The sequence below is a fragment of the Phyllostomus discolor genome, chromosome 3 (genome assembly GCF_004126475.2).
Source record: "Phyllostomus discolor isolate MPI-MPIP mPhyDis1 chromosome 3, mPhyDis1.pri.v3, whole genome shotgun sequence".
Taxonomy (NCBI): Eukaryota; Metazoa; Chordata; class Mammalia; order Chiroptera; family Phyllostomidae; genus Phyllostomus; species Phyllostomus discolor.
Genome location: NC_040905.2, coordinates 134,359,783 through 134,376,049, shown reverse-complemented (window position 1 = coordinate 134,376,049; position 16,267 = coordinate 134,359,783). Strand labels below are relative to the sequence as shown.

The 16,267-nt window shown below is 39.7% G+C and overlaps 1 protein-coding gene across 3 annotated transcripts in view; it reads left to right on the top strand.

Annotated features, from left to right (window-relative positions):
* Positions 1–16,267, top strand: part of FANCC (FA complementation group C) — a 314,032-nt gene that overhangs the window by 106,269 nt on the left and 191,496 nt on the right. For all 3 annotated transcript variants that reach the window (XR_004902149.1, XR_004902148.1, XM_036021475.1), the window contains exon 3: positions 136–220. Coding sequence is in view for 1 of the 3 variants with exons in the window: in XM_036021475.1 (XP_035877368.1) it covers positions 136–220 (85 nt within the window). In the remaining 2 variants the exon portion in view is untranslated. The remainder of the gene's footprint in view (positions 1–135; positions 221–16,267) is intronic.

The following is a 16,267-nucleotide window of genomic DNA, read 5'->3' as shown; positions in this document are numbered from 1 at the left end:
CATCCAGTTTTTCCTACTTTACTTAAACACATACTAAATAAGAAGCATTCAAGCTCCTTCTACCTATAATGCACAGTTCAGTCTTTCTGTGTAGAATAGTGCGCTTTTACTGACCAAAACAATTTTCTTTTATAGGATTCAAGTACAGTCATTGAAAGATTCCCCACAATTGGTCAACTGTTGGTAAAAACTTGCTGGAATCCTTTTATCTTAGCATATGGTAAGAATTCAAAGAATGTTCTCTCAAAACACAAACTTCTAATGATAATTTTAATCTTTGCATTGTTTAACAAAATACAGAGCTTTAAATTATAAACCTGTCATCTGTATTTCATGAAGCAACCTTTCAAATGTATTCATTGCTCCCTTACAAAGATTGCATCCTTTATTTGTATTCATATATGTTTGTAAAGATAAACACACACAGAGCTGTAGGAAATAGAATTCCTGGTATTGGAGGGTAGAAAACTCCCAACAATTATCATAACCTAACTTTTAATTCAGTGTAAAATGGTTATAATATTGAAATAGTTTTTGGTTTCACAGTTTTATATGAACTAACATATTGCTTTCCTATGTAAAATTATTTTTCAGAGTGTGAATCCTGCATTACTCTGTCATTATTTAGGGATGACAGTTTGGTTTTATCCAAGGTCAAGAGGAATTTGGGGATATATTGAGGGAGGTGTACCTTTACTGATCCAGCCTATGTGTCCAGCCTCATTTCCTGTTTAGTCCCCTACAACTGTATCACATGTGTTGCTGCCAGGTCAAATTACTAACTGTGCCTGAAGGCACATGATATTAGGGCCTGTGACATGCAGTTCCTTTTGTCTGGAACTCTGTTTTCATCTCTGCTCCTTTTAAACCTTTTAAATCACCTTATTGGGGCTGAGTTAGGAACCTCTCTTAGTGTCTCCACAGCCGCCAGCATTTCCCTTAATTACCACACTGCACTGTTTTATAATTGTTGGTTTGCCTATCTGATGTTCTGGAAGACTGAATGCCTTTCAAGAGCAGGTACTGTGGTTTTAGTTCTTTTTGTTGTCCTAAGGCCTACGGTAGGGAGGAGCAGGCACATCTGAAGGTGCATAGTTGAGGTCTATTGCCTGGATTTGACTATATTATTAGCTAGTATAATATTTACTTACTTTTCATATTTTTTAGTCAGAGACTGATTTATAACGTGATATCAGAATAAAAAAATAAGATGAATATTTCTCTTTGATGTTTTAAAGAATTATACAATTTCTCTTTCCTAGCCTGTCATAAGTCATTATAAAGAACAAGAACTGGATGATAAAAGGACATCGACATTCAGTCCTGTGAGTGTCCATGCATAGCTGCACTGAACACACTCAGGCTCACATTCTCTGTTCCCCACTTCCATCTATTTATTCCTCTTCCTCTCCACTTAGTGCCTCTTGCCTCTTCCCTTTGAGTTGATTCTTCCTTTCCCAATCACTAAGTTTGTTCAAATTCTTGATCTGAAATGGCAAACCCATCATTCTGCAGCCATCACTGTATTTGCCACACTTACCTGTCCTATATTTATGTATTTTAGCCATGCCAGTGTTTCTCAAACACCTTTGACCAGAAATACATTTTCTGCATGTGTATATGTATATATGCATATGTTCACATATTATTAGGCACATAGATACATACACATGCACGTACACATAGTTTATTAAAGAATATTTTTATTATGTTCAATCCATATTCATTTTGCTATTTTAAAAATGGCCTTCCTGACCCAAAACTAATTTTGCAATCTACTGATGGGTCATGACCAAAAGTTTGAAAAATATTGAGCTAGGCTGATGATACTGATGGAAGAAAAAAATAAAAGAAACTTGAATTTCATCCATTCAAATGCATCCATTGTTAGATACTTCATGGATTGGATAACTATTTCTTAGAAAAAAATGCTATGCCCTTTAATTGTACATTGTTTGTATAAGACACATTCCTAATTCAGAATGTTAAACTGTGGGAAAGTTTGTGTTATAGAATAAAAAGGGTAGAATGAGAAGTATTGCTCACTTTGTGCTGGGCACTGGTCTCTTTGGATTGCATAGTGGATCTGAGTTCTTGATGATAATCTTGCAGAAAACATAATTATGGATTAGAGTAGATAAGTCATTTATCCCAGAATACAAAGCTAATAAGAGCCAGGAGCCCACCCTTCTAAAGTCCGCATTGTTGTAATGGTCTAACTCCCAGCTCCCTCAAGGATCACACTATTGTGATTGAAGTGTTCCAGTCCTGGCTTTTCCAGTCCTGGCCTTACCAGCTGCACCTGAACATTTATCTTCACTGGCCAGACATTTACTGATTGTTTTTTGTATGCTAAGGCCTAAGAAAACACAGGTCACAAGTTCTGCCTAGTTTCCAGTTAGGGAGAAAAGAGACCAGAAGTCTGAACAAGGAGGTGAGAGGAAGGAGAATTTTACAAGGGAATTCCTGCTGGGGCTGACTCTTGGAGGACAGTAGATGAGATGATATTTTCTAAAACAAGCTATGGAACTCTTTGGGTTTCTGATTCCCTGTCTGTAAAAGTGAGAGGCTTGACTAATTTTTATCTCTGTGGCCTTAAAATCGTATCATTCTGTCATCTTTCCTTAGCACCTTATCCTCATTATATTGGCCCCCTCTGATAACCAGAAACAAATCCTCCATCTCTTCAATTCTCTGTTGCCTTTTGAACTGCCCATTAAATTTCAGTTTCCTGTTTGAGGTACAACTTTGATTCTGAGCTCATAGAGAAGACTGACAGGCACAGAAGAACTACAACTTGCCTTTATGCTGTTGTTTCATTAGTTGGGCATTTTCTCTCAGGAAAAGATTTTTTTTATAATATCAAAATTATGTTTTAAATACAGTAAAAGTAAATAATTTCCATCAACAAAGGGAGTCTCCCATAATATTAAGTAAGAACAGGATTGGAAATAAGGACAATAAGGAAGGAAGAAGTACTTGGAGATGAAAAGACACCGCAAAGAGACAAAGTAGATAATAACAGAAAGGGAGAGGACACCCTTTTATTCAGTGGTGTTCTGTGCATAAAATTACTGTCTTTACCTCCTTGGAATCCTTGATTCTAGCTCTGTTCTCCTAATTAAACATAACAGTTATAACCTCTCTTTCTCATTATTTACTACCTATTGCTGTGTAACAACTTGACTCTGAACTTGGCAACTAAAAACAATTAGTATTTATTGTTTCAAAAAATGCTGCATTTAGCCCTGGCTGGTGTGGCTCAGTGGATTGAGTGCCGGACTGCAAAGCAAAGGGTCGCCTGTTCAGTTCCCAGTCAGGGCATATGCCTAGATTGCAGGCCAGGTCCCCAGTAGGGGACACATGAGGGGCAACCACACATTAATGTTGCTCTCTCCTTCTTTCTCTCTCCCTTCCCCTCTCTCCAAAAAGTTTTTATAAAAAATCCTGCATTTATATTTTCAAACTATAAAATTAAAATTTAAGATATTAATTTATTTGAAATTTTAGTTCAAGATATCAAAAAGTAAAATATTAGGTATCAAATGTATGTTGGTATATTTTTTCCCTACTGCTCTTTTACAAAAGCCACACTTGCACGAAGATCTGTTATCAGTAACTGTCCCCATATCACTTAATTGCTTGGTTGAGCACTCCATTCCCAAAGTCAGGGCTTTCAGGGTGAATCCTGACAGATGTCATCCCCTCTAGCATACTTGTGACACTCATGAACAAGAAGTGATGGCTTGCATCTGTAAATTTCTAAAATAAAGTAAGCTCACTAGTGGCACAAACAGTGTATTTTAATGCACGGTCTCTGGGCTAGGGAAGTCACCTGCTAAAGGTTGATTGAAAGTTTCTTTGGCTTTTCTTTTTCTGTTTGAGAGAGAGAGAAATAAACACACTTGAACTAAATGTGCGGAGTCTCTCAACACCTGGGAGAAAATACCTTCTTTTGCATTCTTTTAGATTTAATCTCCATAAATTAATATTTTTTGGTTTTCTCTTCTTTTCTTTCTTCCTTCCTTTCTTTTTTTTTTTTTTTTTTGGTGTTGGGTATCTTAAGTTTTTGAAATGTGCCCCACTAGGTTGTATTCTTTTTTTTAAATCATTGTTCAAGTACAGTTTTCTGCCCTTTACTCCCATTCCAGCCCACCCACCCATCCCTCCAATCCTCCCTCCCATTTCCACCCCCCAACCCCCCCGGCAAAGCTTTTGTCCATACCTCCTTTATATTTATTCCTGTAAACCCTTCCCATTCTCCCCTGAAATTCCCTCTTTCCCCTCTGGTCACTGTCAGCCTGTCCTCTATTTCAGTGTCCCTGGTTATATTTTGCTTGTTTCTTTGTTTTGTTGTTCAGGTTCCTGTTAAAGGTGAGATCATATGGTATTTGTCTTTCACTGCCTGGCTTGTTTCGCTTAGCATAATGCTTTCCAGTTGCATCCATGCTTTTGCAAAGGGTAGGAGCTCCTTCTTTCTTTCTGCTGCATAGAATTCCATTGTGTAAATGTACCATAGTTTTTTGATCCATTCATTTACTGATGGGCATCTAGGTTGCTTCCAGCACCTAGCTATTGTGAATTGTGCTGCTGTGAACATTGGGATGCATAGGTTCTTTTGAATTGGTGTTTTAGTATTCTTAGGATACAGTCCCAGCAGTGGAATTGCTGGGTCAAAAGGAAGATCCATTTTCAGTTTTCTGAGGAAATTCCATACTGTTTTCCATAGTGATTGTACCAGCCTGCAGTCCTACCAACAGTGCACTAGGGTCCCCTTTTCTCCACAACCTCTCCAACACTTCTTGTTTGTTGCTTTGTTTATGATGGCCATTCTGACTGGTCTAAAGTGGTATCTCACTGTGGTTTTAATTTGTATCTCTCTGATACCTAGCAATATTGAACATCTTTTCATGTGCTCTGGGCCTTCTGTATGTCTTCCTTGGAGAAGTGTCTGTTCAAGTCCTTTGCTCATTTTTTAATTGGGTTGCTTCTCTTCTCAGAGTGGAGTCATGTAAGTTCTTTATATATTTTGGAGATTAAACCCTTGTCTGAGGTCTCATTGGCAAATATGTTTTCCCATATGGTTGGTTCTCTTTTTATTTTAATACTGTTCTCTTTAGCTGTGCAGAAGCTTTTTATTTTGATGAGGTCCCATTTGGTTATTCTTTCCTTTATGTTCCTTGCTCTAGGGGAATGGCAGTAAAAATGTTGCTGCATGAAATATCTGAGATTTTTCTGCCTGTGTTCTCCTCTAGGACTTTAATGGTGTCACGGTTTATATTTAAGTCTTTTATCCACCTTGAATTTATTTTTGTGTAAGGTGTAAGTTGGTGCTCTAATTTCATTTTTTTGCACGTAGCTGTCCAGTTCTCCCAACACCATTTGTTGAAGAGGCTATTTTTACTCCATTTTATGTTGCTGCCTCCTTTGTCAAATATTAATTGATGATAGAGACTTTGGTTTATTTCTGGGCTCTCTCTTCTGTTCCATTGGTCCATGTGCCTGTTTTTATGCCAGTACCAGGCTGTTTTGATTACAGTGGCCTTGTGATACTGTTTGGTATCAGGTATTGTGGTCCTTCCTACTTTACCCTTCTTTCTCAAAATTGTAGCAGCTATTCAGGGTCGTTTATGGTTCCATATAAATTTTTGAAGTGTTTGTTCTATGTCTATGAAATATGCCATTGGTACTTTAATAGGTATTGTATTGAATCTGTAAATTGCTTTAGGTAGTATAGACATTACAATGATGTTAATTCTTCCAATCCATGAACACAGTATATATTTCCATTTGTTTGTGTCTTCCATGATTTCTTTCCTCAGTGTTATGTAGTTTTCTGAATAGAGGTCTTTTACATCTTTGGTTAGGTTTATTCCTAGGTATCTTATTTTTCTTATTGCTATTTCAAATGGGATTTTTTTCTTGGTTTTTGCTTCTGCTGTTTCATTGTTGGTGTACAGAAATGCCTTTGACTTCTGGATATTGACTTTGTATCCCGCTATTTTGCCAAATTCATTTATTAGGTCAAGCAGTTTTTTGGCCTAGTCTATAGGATTTTCTATGTACACTATCATGTCATCTGCAAACAGTGACAGTTTTGCTTCCTCCTTTCCAATTTGGATGCTTTTTATCTCTTTTTCTTGTCTGATCGTTGTGGCTAAAACTTTAAGTAGTATATTGAATAGAAGTGGTGAAAGTGAACAGCCTTGTCTTGTTCCTGATCTTAGTGGAAAAGGTTTTAGTTTTTGCCCATTGAGAATGATGCAGACTGTAGGTCTCTCATATATGGCCTTTATTATATTGAGGAATGCTCCCTTTATTCCCACTTTGCCAAGCGTTTTTATCATAAATGGTTGCTGTACCTTATCAAATGCTTTTTCTGCATCTGTTGATATGATCATGTGGTTTTTGCCTTTGCTTTTGTTTATGTGATATATTACATTTACTGATTTGCGAATATTGTACCATCCTTGCATCCTTGGAATGAATCCCACTTGGACATGGTGTATGATCTTTTAAATGTGTTGTTGGATGCATTTGCCAATATTTTGTTGAGGATTTTAGCATCTGTGTTCATCAGCAATGCTAGCTTGAAGTTTTCTTTCTTTGTTGTGTCTTTATCTGGTTTTGGGATTAGGATGCTGCTCGCCTCATAAAAAGAGATTGGGAATCTTTCATCATTTTGGATTTTTTGGAATAGTCTGTGAGGGATAGGGGTTAGCTCTTCCTTAAATGCTTTGTAGAATTCTCCTGTGAAACCATCTGGTCCCAGGCTTTTGTGTGTCAGGAGTTTTTTTCATTACTGCTTCAATTTCTTTTGCTGTTATTGGTCTGTTCAGGTTTTCTGCTTCTTCTTCATTGAGTTTTGGAAGATTATATTTTTCTAGAAAGTTGTCCATTTCATCTAGGTTTTCAAACTTCTTGGCATACAGTTCTTTGTAGTAATTTCTTACAATCCTTTGTATCTCTGTGGTATCAGTTGTAATCTCTCCTCTTTCATTTCTGATTGTGTCTATTTGGGTCTTCTCTCCTTTTTTCTTGATGAGCCTGCTTAGAGGCTTGTCAATTTTGTTTATCTTTTCAAAGAACCAGCTTCTGGTTTCATTGATCCTTAGAATTATGCTTTTAGTCTCTATGTCATTTAATTCTGCTCTGATCTTGGTTATTTCTTTCTTTCTACTTGCTCTGGGCTGTCTTTGTTGTTGTTCCTCAAGTTCTTGTAGACGTAGGGTTAGGTTGTTTGTTTCAAAAATGTCTACCTTTTTTACATGGGCCTATATCACTATGAACTTCCCTCTCAGGACTTCCTTAGCTGTGTCCTATACGTTTTGGGTTGTTGTGAGTTCATTTTCATTTGTTTCCAGAAACCTTTTGATTTTTTCCCTAATTTCATTCTTGACCCATTCATTGTATAATAGCATGCTATTTCATCTCCATGATTTTGAGTGTTTTGGGTTTTTTTCCTTGGGGTTGGTTTCTAGCTTCAGTCCCTTGGTATCCGAGAAAATGCTTGGTGTGATTTCAATTTTCTTGAATTTGTTGAGGCTTGTTTTGTGTCATATCATGTTGTCTAGCTTTGAAAATGTTTCGTGTACATTTGAAAAGAATGTGTATTTAGCTTCTTGGGGATGGAGGGTTCTGTATATATCAGTTAAGTCCATTTCATCTACGGCATTGTTCAATGCCACAATATATTTGTTGATATTTTGTTTGGAAGGTCTGTCCATTTTTGACAGCGGGGTATTAAAATCTCCCACAATAATTTTCTAGCTGTCAATATCTTTCTTGAAGTCCTCTAAGATTTTCTTTATGTATTTGGGTGCTCCTATGTTGGGTGCATATATATTTACAATGTTTATGTCTTCTTGGTGGATTCTTCCCTTGAGTATTATGAAGTGACCTTCTGGGTCTCTCTTTATGGCTATTTTGTGTGATATGAGTATTGCTACCCCAGGTTTTTTTTCCTGCCCATTTACTTGGAAAATTTGTTTCCAGCCCTTCACTTTCAGCCTGTGCAGGTCTTTTTATCCTGAGGTGGGTCTCTTGTAGGTAGCATATGTGTGGGTCATGTTTTCTTATCCATTCAGCTATTCTATGTGTTTTGATTAGAGCATTTAATCCATCTACATTTAAGGTTATTATTGGTAGGTAGTTATTCATTGCCATTTACGTACCTGTGTTGCGCTCTCTCTCTCTCTCTCTTTTCCTTCCTTTCCTTAAAGCAGTCCCTTTAGCATCTCTTGCAGAGCTGGTTTGGTGGAGGTGTATTCTTTTAGATTTCTTTTGTCTGGGAAGCTTCTTATTTGGCCTTCTCTCTTGATTGAGAGCCTTGCTGGGTAAAGTAGCCTTGTTTGCAGACCTCTGGTTCTCATTACTTGGAATATTTCTTGCCATTCTCTTCTGGCTTGGAGTGTTTCCATTGAGAAGTCAGCTGGTAGCCTTATTGGGGCTCTTCGTATGTTACTTTCTGTTTCTCCTTTGCTGTCTTTAAGATTCTCTCTTTGTCTTGATATTTTGCCATTTTAATTGTGAGGTGTCTTGAGGTGGGCCTCTTTAGGTTCCTCTTGATTGGGACTCTCTGTGTTTCCTGGATTTGTGTAACTTTTTTTCTCCTCAAATTAGGGAAGTTTTCCATAATTACTTTTTAAAATAGGTTTTCTATCCCTTGCTCTTCTTCTTCTGCTTCTGGTATCCCTATTATACGGATATTATTATGTTTCATATTGTCTTGCATTTCTTTTAATCACTCTTCATTCTCTCTATGCCTCTTTTCCTTTTCTTGCTCTTTCGGGGTGTTTTTTCTACTTTGTCCTCCAATTCGCTGATCTGACCTTCTGCTTCATCGATCTTGCTTTTCATTCCTTCTTCTGTGCTCTTCAGTTCAGAAATTGTATTCTTCATTTCCTCTTGGCCCTTGTTGATAGTTTCTGTTTCCTTTTTCATGTTGATATAGTTTTCATTGAGTTCGTTGTAGCTTCCCTGTAGTTTCTGGTAGCTCATTGTGAGCTCATTGAGCTTCCTGATAGTCATTTCTTTGAACTCAGTATCTGATTGTTGAGTTGCCTCTATTTCATTTAGCTTTCTTTCTGAGGCTTCCTCCTTTCACTTCATTTGGGGATTGTTTCTTTGTTTTCTCATTATTCGTGATACTCTTCTTGTTAGTTTCTGTTTCTTAAATTGATCTGTTCTTGTTCCCTGTGTTTATGGTGTGAACTTCTGTGGTAGAATACCTGTGAGATTCAGTGGTGCAGTCAGGTATCCTGGTGTTCACAGTTTTCCCCTAGTCTTTTTTGTGATCAGGTGGAGGAGTAAGGCAAAATGGTTTAAGACAGGAAAAGAGTATTCTATGATATTTACAGTATCAGTCAGCAGAGAAGAGATAGGAGATTCTTTGGTTATATATGGTTAACCATGATCTTCTACCCCACTTGCCACGTTTTAGAAAGGATGGAAAGAAGATAAGACTCTTATTGAGGAAGAAAGAATTGTGAGCTGGGTCTAGAAAGCAGTGAAGCTGTCAGAGGTTAGATTCTGAGGTACTGTCAGTCTCTGGGGTACTCTCTCCAGGGGTAGCCATGGGCTGTTCCCAGAGCCAGTCTGGTGCCTCTCCGCAGGGCCCTGGGTGTGGGTCTGGGTGCTCCCAAGCATGCTTTCTGGAGCTCACCCCCTCGGCCTCCCAGGCTCCAGGATCCCACAGAGTGCCTGTGTCTTTTCCGGGCTCACAGTGTAAGCTGCAGGGAACTCGAGGGGGCGCGTACTTCCCCTGAGTTCACTGTCTGGGGCTCCAGGTTCCCGCGGAGTATCCGCGCCATTTCCGGTTTACGGTGTAAGCTCTGAGGATCCCAAGGGGGTGCACACTTCATGGTGTAAGCTCTGGGGATTCTGAGGGGGTGTGCACTTCCCCCGAGTTCACCACCACAGGCTCCAGGATCCTGCGATTGCCCGTGCCTTTTCCGTGTTCAGGGCTGTGGGGTCTGGGTCTTCCACAAAACCACACTATCTCCAGGTTGGGGGCAAGTGGGTGCACGGCCAGGCTGCCCTTGGGACTGTCCCAGCAGGCTGGGACACTCAGTCTTCCCAGGGCTATGCGTGGGTGCCCACAGCCCCTGTGTGATTGTCTCTCAGTCCTCACTCCCCTGTCTGTGCCTTCAAGCAACAAGGCCTCCCCCAGCATTGCTAAATCCTTGTTTGGCCAGGGAGGGAGCTGGTTGACTCCACTCTGTCCTGAGTGCCCTGAGGCAGAGTGGGGAGCACTGGGCCTGGGGACTGCAACCTTCCTGGTCCCTGCGCTGATCCCTGGGCCCTTATTATCCTGAAGCAGTCTCCTTACCGTCTGGTTTTTCAATGTCCACTGTAATTTTTAGTGTCCTATTTTCATAAATTTTGTGATATTGTTGGCCCCTTGCTCTGTTCCTCCATAGATTGGTTAGTTTCTCTCCTGTGCATAGGGAGAAATGGAATCTGCTCCGTCCTACCATGCCGCCATCTTCCTCTCCTGGTTGTATTCTTTTTAACCCAGAAGCTGCTTGTCACTGGACTGGTTCTGAGCTGGGGTTCTACCCGAGTATGTTTCAGGACTTCCAGGCTCTTGACCTATGCAGGAAAGAATTCAAGAACAAGTTTGAGGGAGATCAAAAGCAAGTTCTATTTAGGTAGATAAAGGTCGATAAAGAAGAGGTCAGAATATGAGTTTCTAGAGACTGGATCAGGGGTTGAGCCTGGAATTGGCTACTGTTGCCCACTTCCCCCTAGTTGCAAGTTTCACAGGCAACCTCTGTGAAAGAAGGAAAAATGCACATCCCAGTGGACATGAGCAACTCATAACTGATTGGGCCCTGCAGTCAGTTGGTTCCTGGGATTTTATGTGTTTTCAGTTTCTGTACTTTGTGGTACTAAATTATATCTCTGCCTTCAGGTTTGGAAGGCAGCCTTGTTACTAATATGGTCTGTTCTGGAAGTGTCACAGGTGGGCATAGGTCACCAGGTTCTTGCTGATCATGGACAAAGAATGAACTGAACACATAGAGGGTTTACAGTAGAAAGAAAGAGAGCAGATTTATGAAGTGATAGTACACTCCACAGAAGATGGAGATTAACTCTGAGCAGAGATTGACCTCAGGGGCTGGATGGATTCTATTCTTATAGGGCAAATATTTCCTGGCTAGTTTTGGCAAGCTTTTATTGGGCATGTAGAAATAGTTATATTACTTTAAAGCTACTGTGCATGTGGTCTCCCATATTTTCCTTGATTGTCCACCAGGGAAGGGGGTCACACAATGTTATTTTATTTTAATGCTATTATAATGAAGCAGGGGTCATGTAGCATCTGTGCAGGTTCATTCATGATTCACCATGATTCAGCGTTTTTCCAGAAATTGGGAACAACTGGTCTCTGTCCTGTATTGATGTCCCTTGTCTTAGCCCTGGGGCATCTCTGAGGTTTCCTCCTTTCTATCTCCTGCCTCAACTTCACCCCTGAGAGACAGGGTTTTCAAAAATCTTTTTGGGGTTATTGAAGGGTGAAGATCATTCTTCTGTAATTTCTTCCAGCTTAGATGGACAGTAGGCCCTGCCTATCAAGAACAATGAAAGTCTCTCCTTATCCTATCTAGAGGTTGAGGAGGAACTCCTGAGGCCATCACGGATGCTGTGTGTTGGTCAGCTTCATCATCACTCTCAGAGACTTGTTGGAAACCCTGGAGCATCATCAGTTTGACGTGGAACTTCTTAAGGCTAGAGGATAGAATTTAACAAGTAAATTAAACAAACAAGATCCTAAAAGTAGTAAGAGCAACAGTGTTATTAAGGGATCTAGGAGGGATACCAATCATATTAAGCTAGGGAGCCAGGAGGTCAGGCTATCCCTAATTCCTAATTCCTTGGCCCTGTTGATTATATAGCCCCTCTGCCTGTTCATACATTTTCCTTATGTTAGTTTCAACCATTCCAGAGTTATTTACATAGGTGCAGCAGGTTTTTTATTGATAACAGTGCATACCCCATATTGTTCAGTTAGAAGACAGTCAAGGGTGAGGCGGTTATCCATGACTATATTTGCCAGTGAGTCTACTGATCTTGATAGTCCAGCTACCATATCAGCAGCATCTTTGGAGACTTCTATAATCTTAGTGAGTTCCCTTAGAGTGGTCTCATGATAAGTAAAGCCTCCCCATGGGGCTCCAGTGGCTATAGTGGCAACAGCTCCAGCCACTATAGACCAAAAGCTCATTTTTTTTCTGATGAGAGATGGACTTCCAGGAAACTGGGTTATGTTTATAATAGTAAGATCTTGGCGTGCCACAGTCCCTAAAGTATAGTCACCCTCATGTTTAGAGTTGCTGACTTGGGTATAAGCAATAGCTTCCTGAAGTATTGAATGATCTGTTAGCCAGTTATTAGGAGTCCCACATAGTCAGGCAAGGCTTGGGAGTGCTGCAATGACTGTGGCATTGATGGAGTTATGTTTGTTAAGGACTGTGTATGGCAAGAGGGAAAGGCAATCCTTAAGGGGTCCAAAGTTATTTTCCTGATCTTCCTGTCCTGCCTGCCAACTAACACAGTATTATTTGACTCTGCATTACGAGTTTTGTCAAAGCAGCAATGGGTACCATTAGGAATGCAGTTAGAATCATAATTCGGGTAGCATATTCTATGTGACCAATTCAAAGGTTTGAAAATTTCTCCCTCAGAAAGATTCTCTAGAAAGCTGGCTTCAAATGGGTTAGTGACCCATGTATGAGTATTATTATACCATGGAGTGCACCCTATAGTACTGTTGCATTTAAGAGAGGTACTGGAGTAGTTAAATGACTTTAATTCTAGTGGGGTCATATGGAAGCACAAAGCAGGGTTCTGTTCCCATCTGATTCTTAAAGAAAAAGAGTGATACATGTAATTAGCAAAAGAATTCAAAGCATTGATTAAGGATTCATTAGCTATTGGATAGGGTTTTATATGTGTATTATATCTGGAAGGAGTTTCTGGGTTAGAATGACATATCCAACATTAGGCCAGGTTTTCTCCTGCTGCTAAGGTTTGAGAAGTGTTTACTAAAAAAAATTCATTCCATTCTCCTATACAGGGAGGGAGTAGGTGAGTAGAATGGTTAATAGAAACAACAAAGATAGTTTCATTCTGGACAGTCATGGATATTGTTCCACCCAGAAGGAAGTAAACAACTCTTCATACAGAGGACAGGTAGTAATAGGTTACAAGAATCATAACTATCCAGAAAAATGGCGATTTTAGTACATTGTCATCAATCATTACTTATCTTTTAGGGCTTCCTCCTTTTGAACAGAAATCTGAGGTTGTCCAGTGGCTCACAGGTGTAGTCTGGGCTTTGGGTCTCCAGCTGGTCCTGAGTCAGATTGGGATCAGTGGGAGCCAGGCCTACCCTGGAAATATGAACCCAACTATTGACCCCTGAAAGTTTTATAGCCATAGGGTTACTCAGGACTACCTGGTAAGACCCTTTCCATTCAGGGTTGAGTTGGTCTGCTGGTGGTCCCTCCTCCCAAGTTTTAAGGAGTACCCAGTGCTCTGGAGATATGGTAATTTGAAAGTTTCCTTTTGGTGCTGGTAAAACTTAATTTCCACATTCCTGTAAAGCTTTCTGCACTTGCCCTAAGTTTATTATATACTTAATTGCTTGATGGGTCTCTGTATCAAATATTAGATCTAGAGTCAAAAAGGGTCGACCATGCAACATTTCAAATGGGTTGAGCTTACTATTGGCCTTAGGGAAGTCCCTATTCTCATGAGGGCCATAGGTAGCAAACTAGACCAGTTTCAGAAGTCTCCCGACAAAGTTTTGCTAATATTCTTTTTAAAATGTGATTTGCCCATTCTACCTTTCTAGAGCACTGTTATCTCCAAGTTGAGTGGAGATAATATTTTATGCCTAGAGCTTCAGAGACTGCTTGAGTAATCCTAGAAGTGAAGGATGGCTCTTTATCACTTTGTAGGGATTGTGGAAAACCAAACCAGGGTATTATTTCCTTTTCTTTTTTATTATTATTATATATTAATTTATTTTGTATTGTTGTTTGAATACAATTATCTCCATTTTCCAAACACCACTTTCCACCACTCCACTAACCTCTATCTCCCACCCTTAATTCTACACTCCTTTCGCTTCGTCCATAGGTCCTTTATACATGTTCCTTGACAACCCTTTCCCTTGTTGCCCCCAATATCCTTGCCTCCCCTTCTGATTACTTCCTCCCCTCTGACTACTATCAGTTCTTTATTTCAATGCCTCTGGTTATATTTTGCTTGCTTGTTTCTGTTCTCAGTTAAGTTCCACTTACAGGTGAGATCATATGGTATTTGTCTTTCACTGCCTGACTCAGTTCACTTAGCATAATGCTCTCCAGTTCCATTCATGCTGTTGCCAAGGGTAGGAGATCCTTCTTTCTTTCTGCTGCATAGTATTTCATTATGTAAATGTACCACAGGTTTTTGACCCACTCATTTACCGATGGGCACCTAGCACTTGCTTCCAGCACTTGGTTATTGTAAATTCTGCTGCTATGAATATTGGGGTGCATAGGTTCTTTTGGATTGGTGTTTCAGGGTTCTTAGTATAGAATCCCAGCAGTGGAATTGCTAGGTCAAAAAGAAGATCCATTTTTAGTTTTCTGAGGAAATTTCATACTGTTTTCCACAGTGGCTGCACCAGTCTGCATTCCCACCAGCAGTGCACTAGGGTGCCCTTTTCTCCACAACCTCTCTAGTATTCATTGTTTGTTGCTTTGTTTATAATGGATGTACTGACCAGTGGAAGTGGTATGTCATTGTGGTTTTAATTTGCATCTCTCTGCTAGCTAGTGTTGTTGAGCATCCTTTCATATGTCTCTGGGCCCTTTGTATGTCCTCCTTGGAGAGGTGTCTGTTCAGGTCCAGAAGTGTCTGTTTGTTCATTTTTTAATTGTGGTGTTTGTTTTCCTGGTGTGGAGCCATGTGAGTTCTTTATATATTTTGGAGATCAAACCCTTATCTGAGGTGTCATTGGCAAAGATATTTTCCCATATATTTGGTTCCCTTTTCATTTCGCTGTGAAGAAGCTTTTTATTTTAATGAAGTCCCATTTGTTTGGTCTTTCCTTTATGTCCCTTGCTTTAGGGCACAGATGGCAAACACAAGGTCCGTGGGCTGAATCTGGGCCTCCACCTTGTTTTATCCTGCTGGCACCTTGTTTCTAGCCAGCAGTGCTGAGCTCTCTCTTAACTGTTAGGGAGTAGTTATATTTATACAGTCCTAAAATTACATTCAACCCTTTGAAGGCAACCATGAGGCTGATGTGGCTCCTGGTGAAAAAGAGTTTGACATCTCTGCTCTAGGGGACATATTGGTGAAAATATTGGAATATCTGAGATTTTCCTGCCTATGTTCTCTAGGACTTTTATGGTATCACAACTTAATATTTAAGTGTTTTACCCATCTTGAGTTTATTTTTGTGTATGGTGTAAGTTGGTGGTTGAGTTTCATTTTTTTGTATGTATCTGTCCAGATCTCCCATTTGTTGAAGAGGCTATTTTTACTCCATTTTGTGCTTCTGCCCCCTTTGTTGAATATTAATTAACCATAAAGACATGAGTTTAGCCCTGGCTGGTGTAGCTCAGTGGATTGAGCACGGGCTGGGAACCAAAATGTCCCAGGTTCGATTCCCAGCCAGGGTACATTCTTGGGTTGCAGGCCGTAACCCCCAGCAACCGCACATTGATGTTTCTCTCTCTCTCTCTCTCTCTCTCTCTCTCTCTCTCTCTCTCTCTCTCTCCCCCTCTCTCCCTCCCTTCCCTCCCTAAAAATAAATAAATAAAATCTTAAAAAAAAAGACATGAGTTTATTTCTGGGCTCTTTATTTTGTTTCATTGGCTTTTGTGTCTATTCTTATTGCCAGTACCAGGCTGCTTTAATTACTGTGGCCTTGTAATAAAATTGATATCAGGTATTGTGATCCCTCCTACTTTGTTGTTCTTCCTCAAAATTGCTGTGGCTATTCGGGGTCATTTATGGTTCCATATAAATTTTTGAAATGTTTGTTCTACATCTGTGAAATATGTCTTTGGTGTTTTAATGGGGATTGTGTTGAATCTGTAGATTGCTTTTTGTAGTATGAACACTTTGATGATGTTAACTCTTCCAATCCATGAACATGGTACATGCTTCCATTTGTTTGTGTTTTCCTTAATTTCTTTCTTCAGTGTTGTGTAGTTTTCTGAGTGCAGGTCTTTTACCTCCTTGTTAGGCTTTTTCCTAGGTA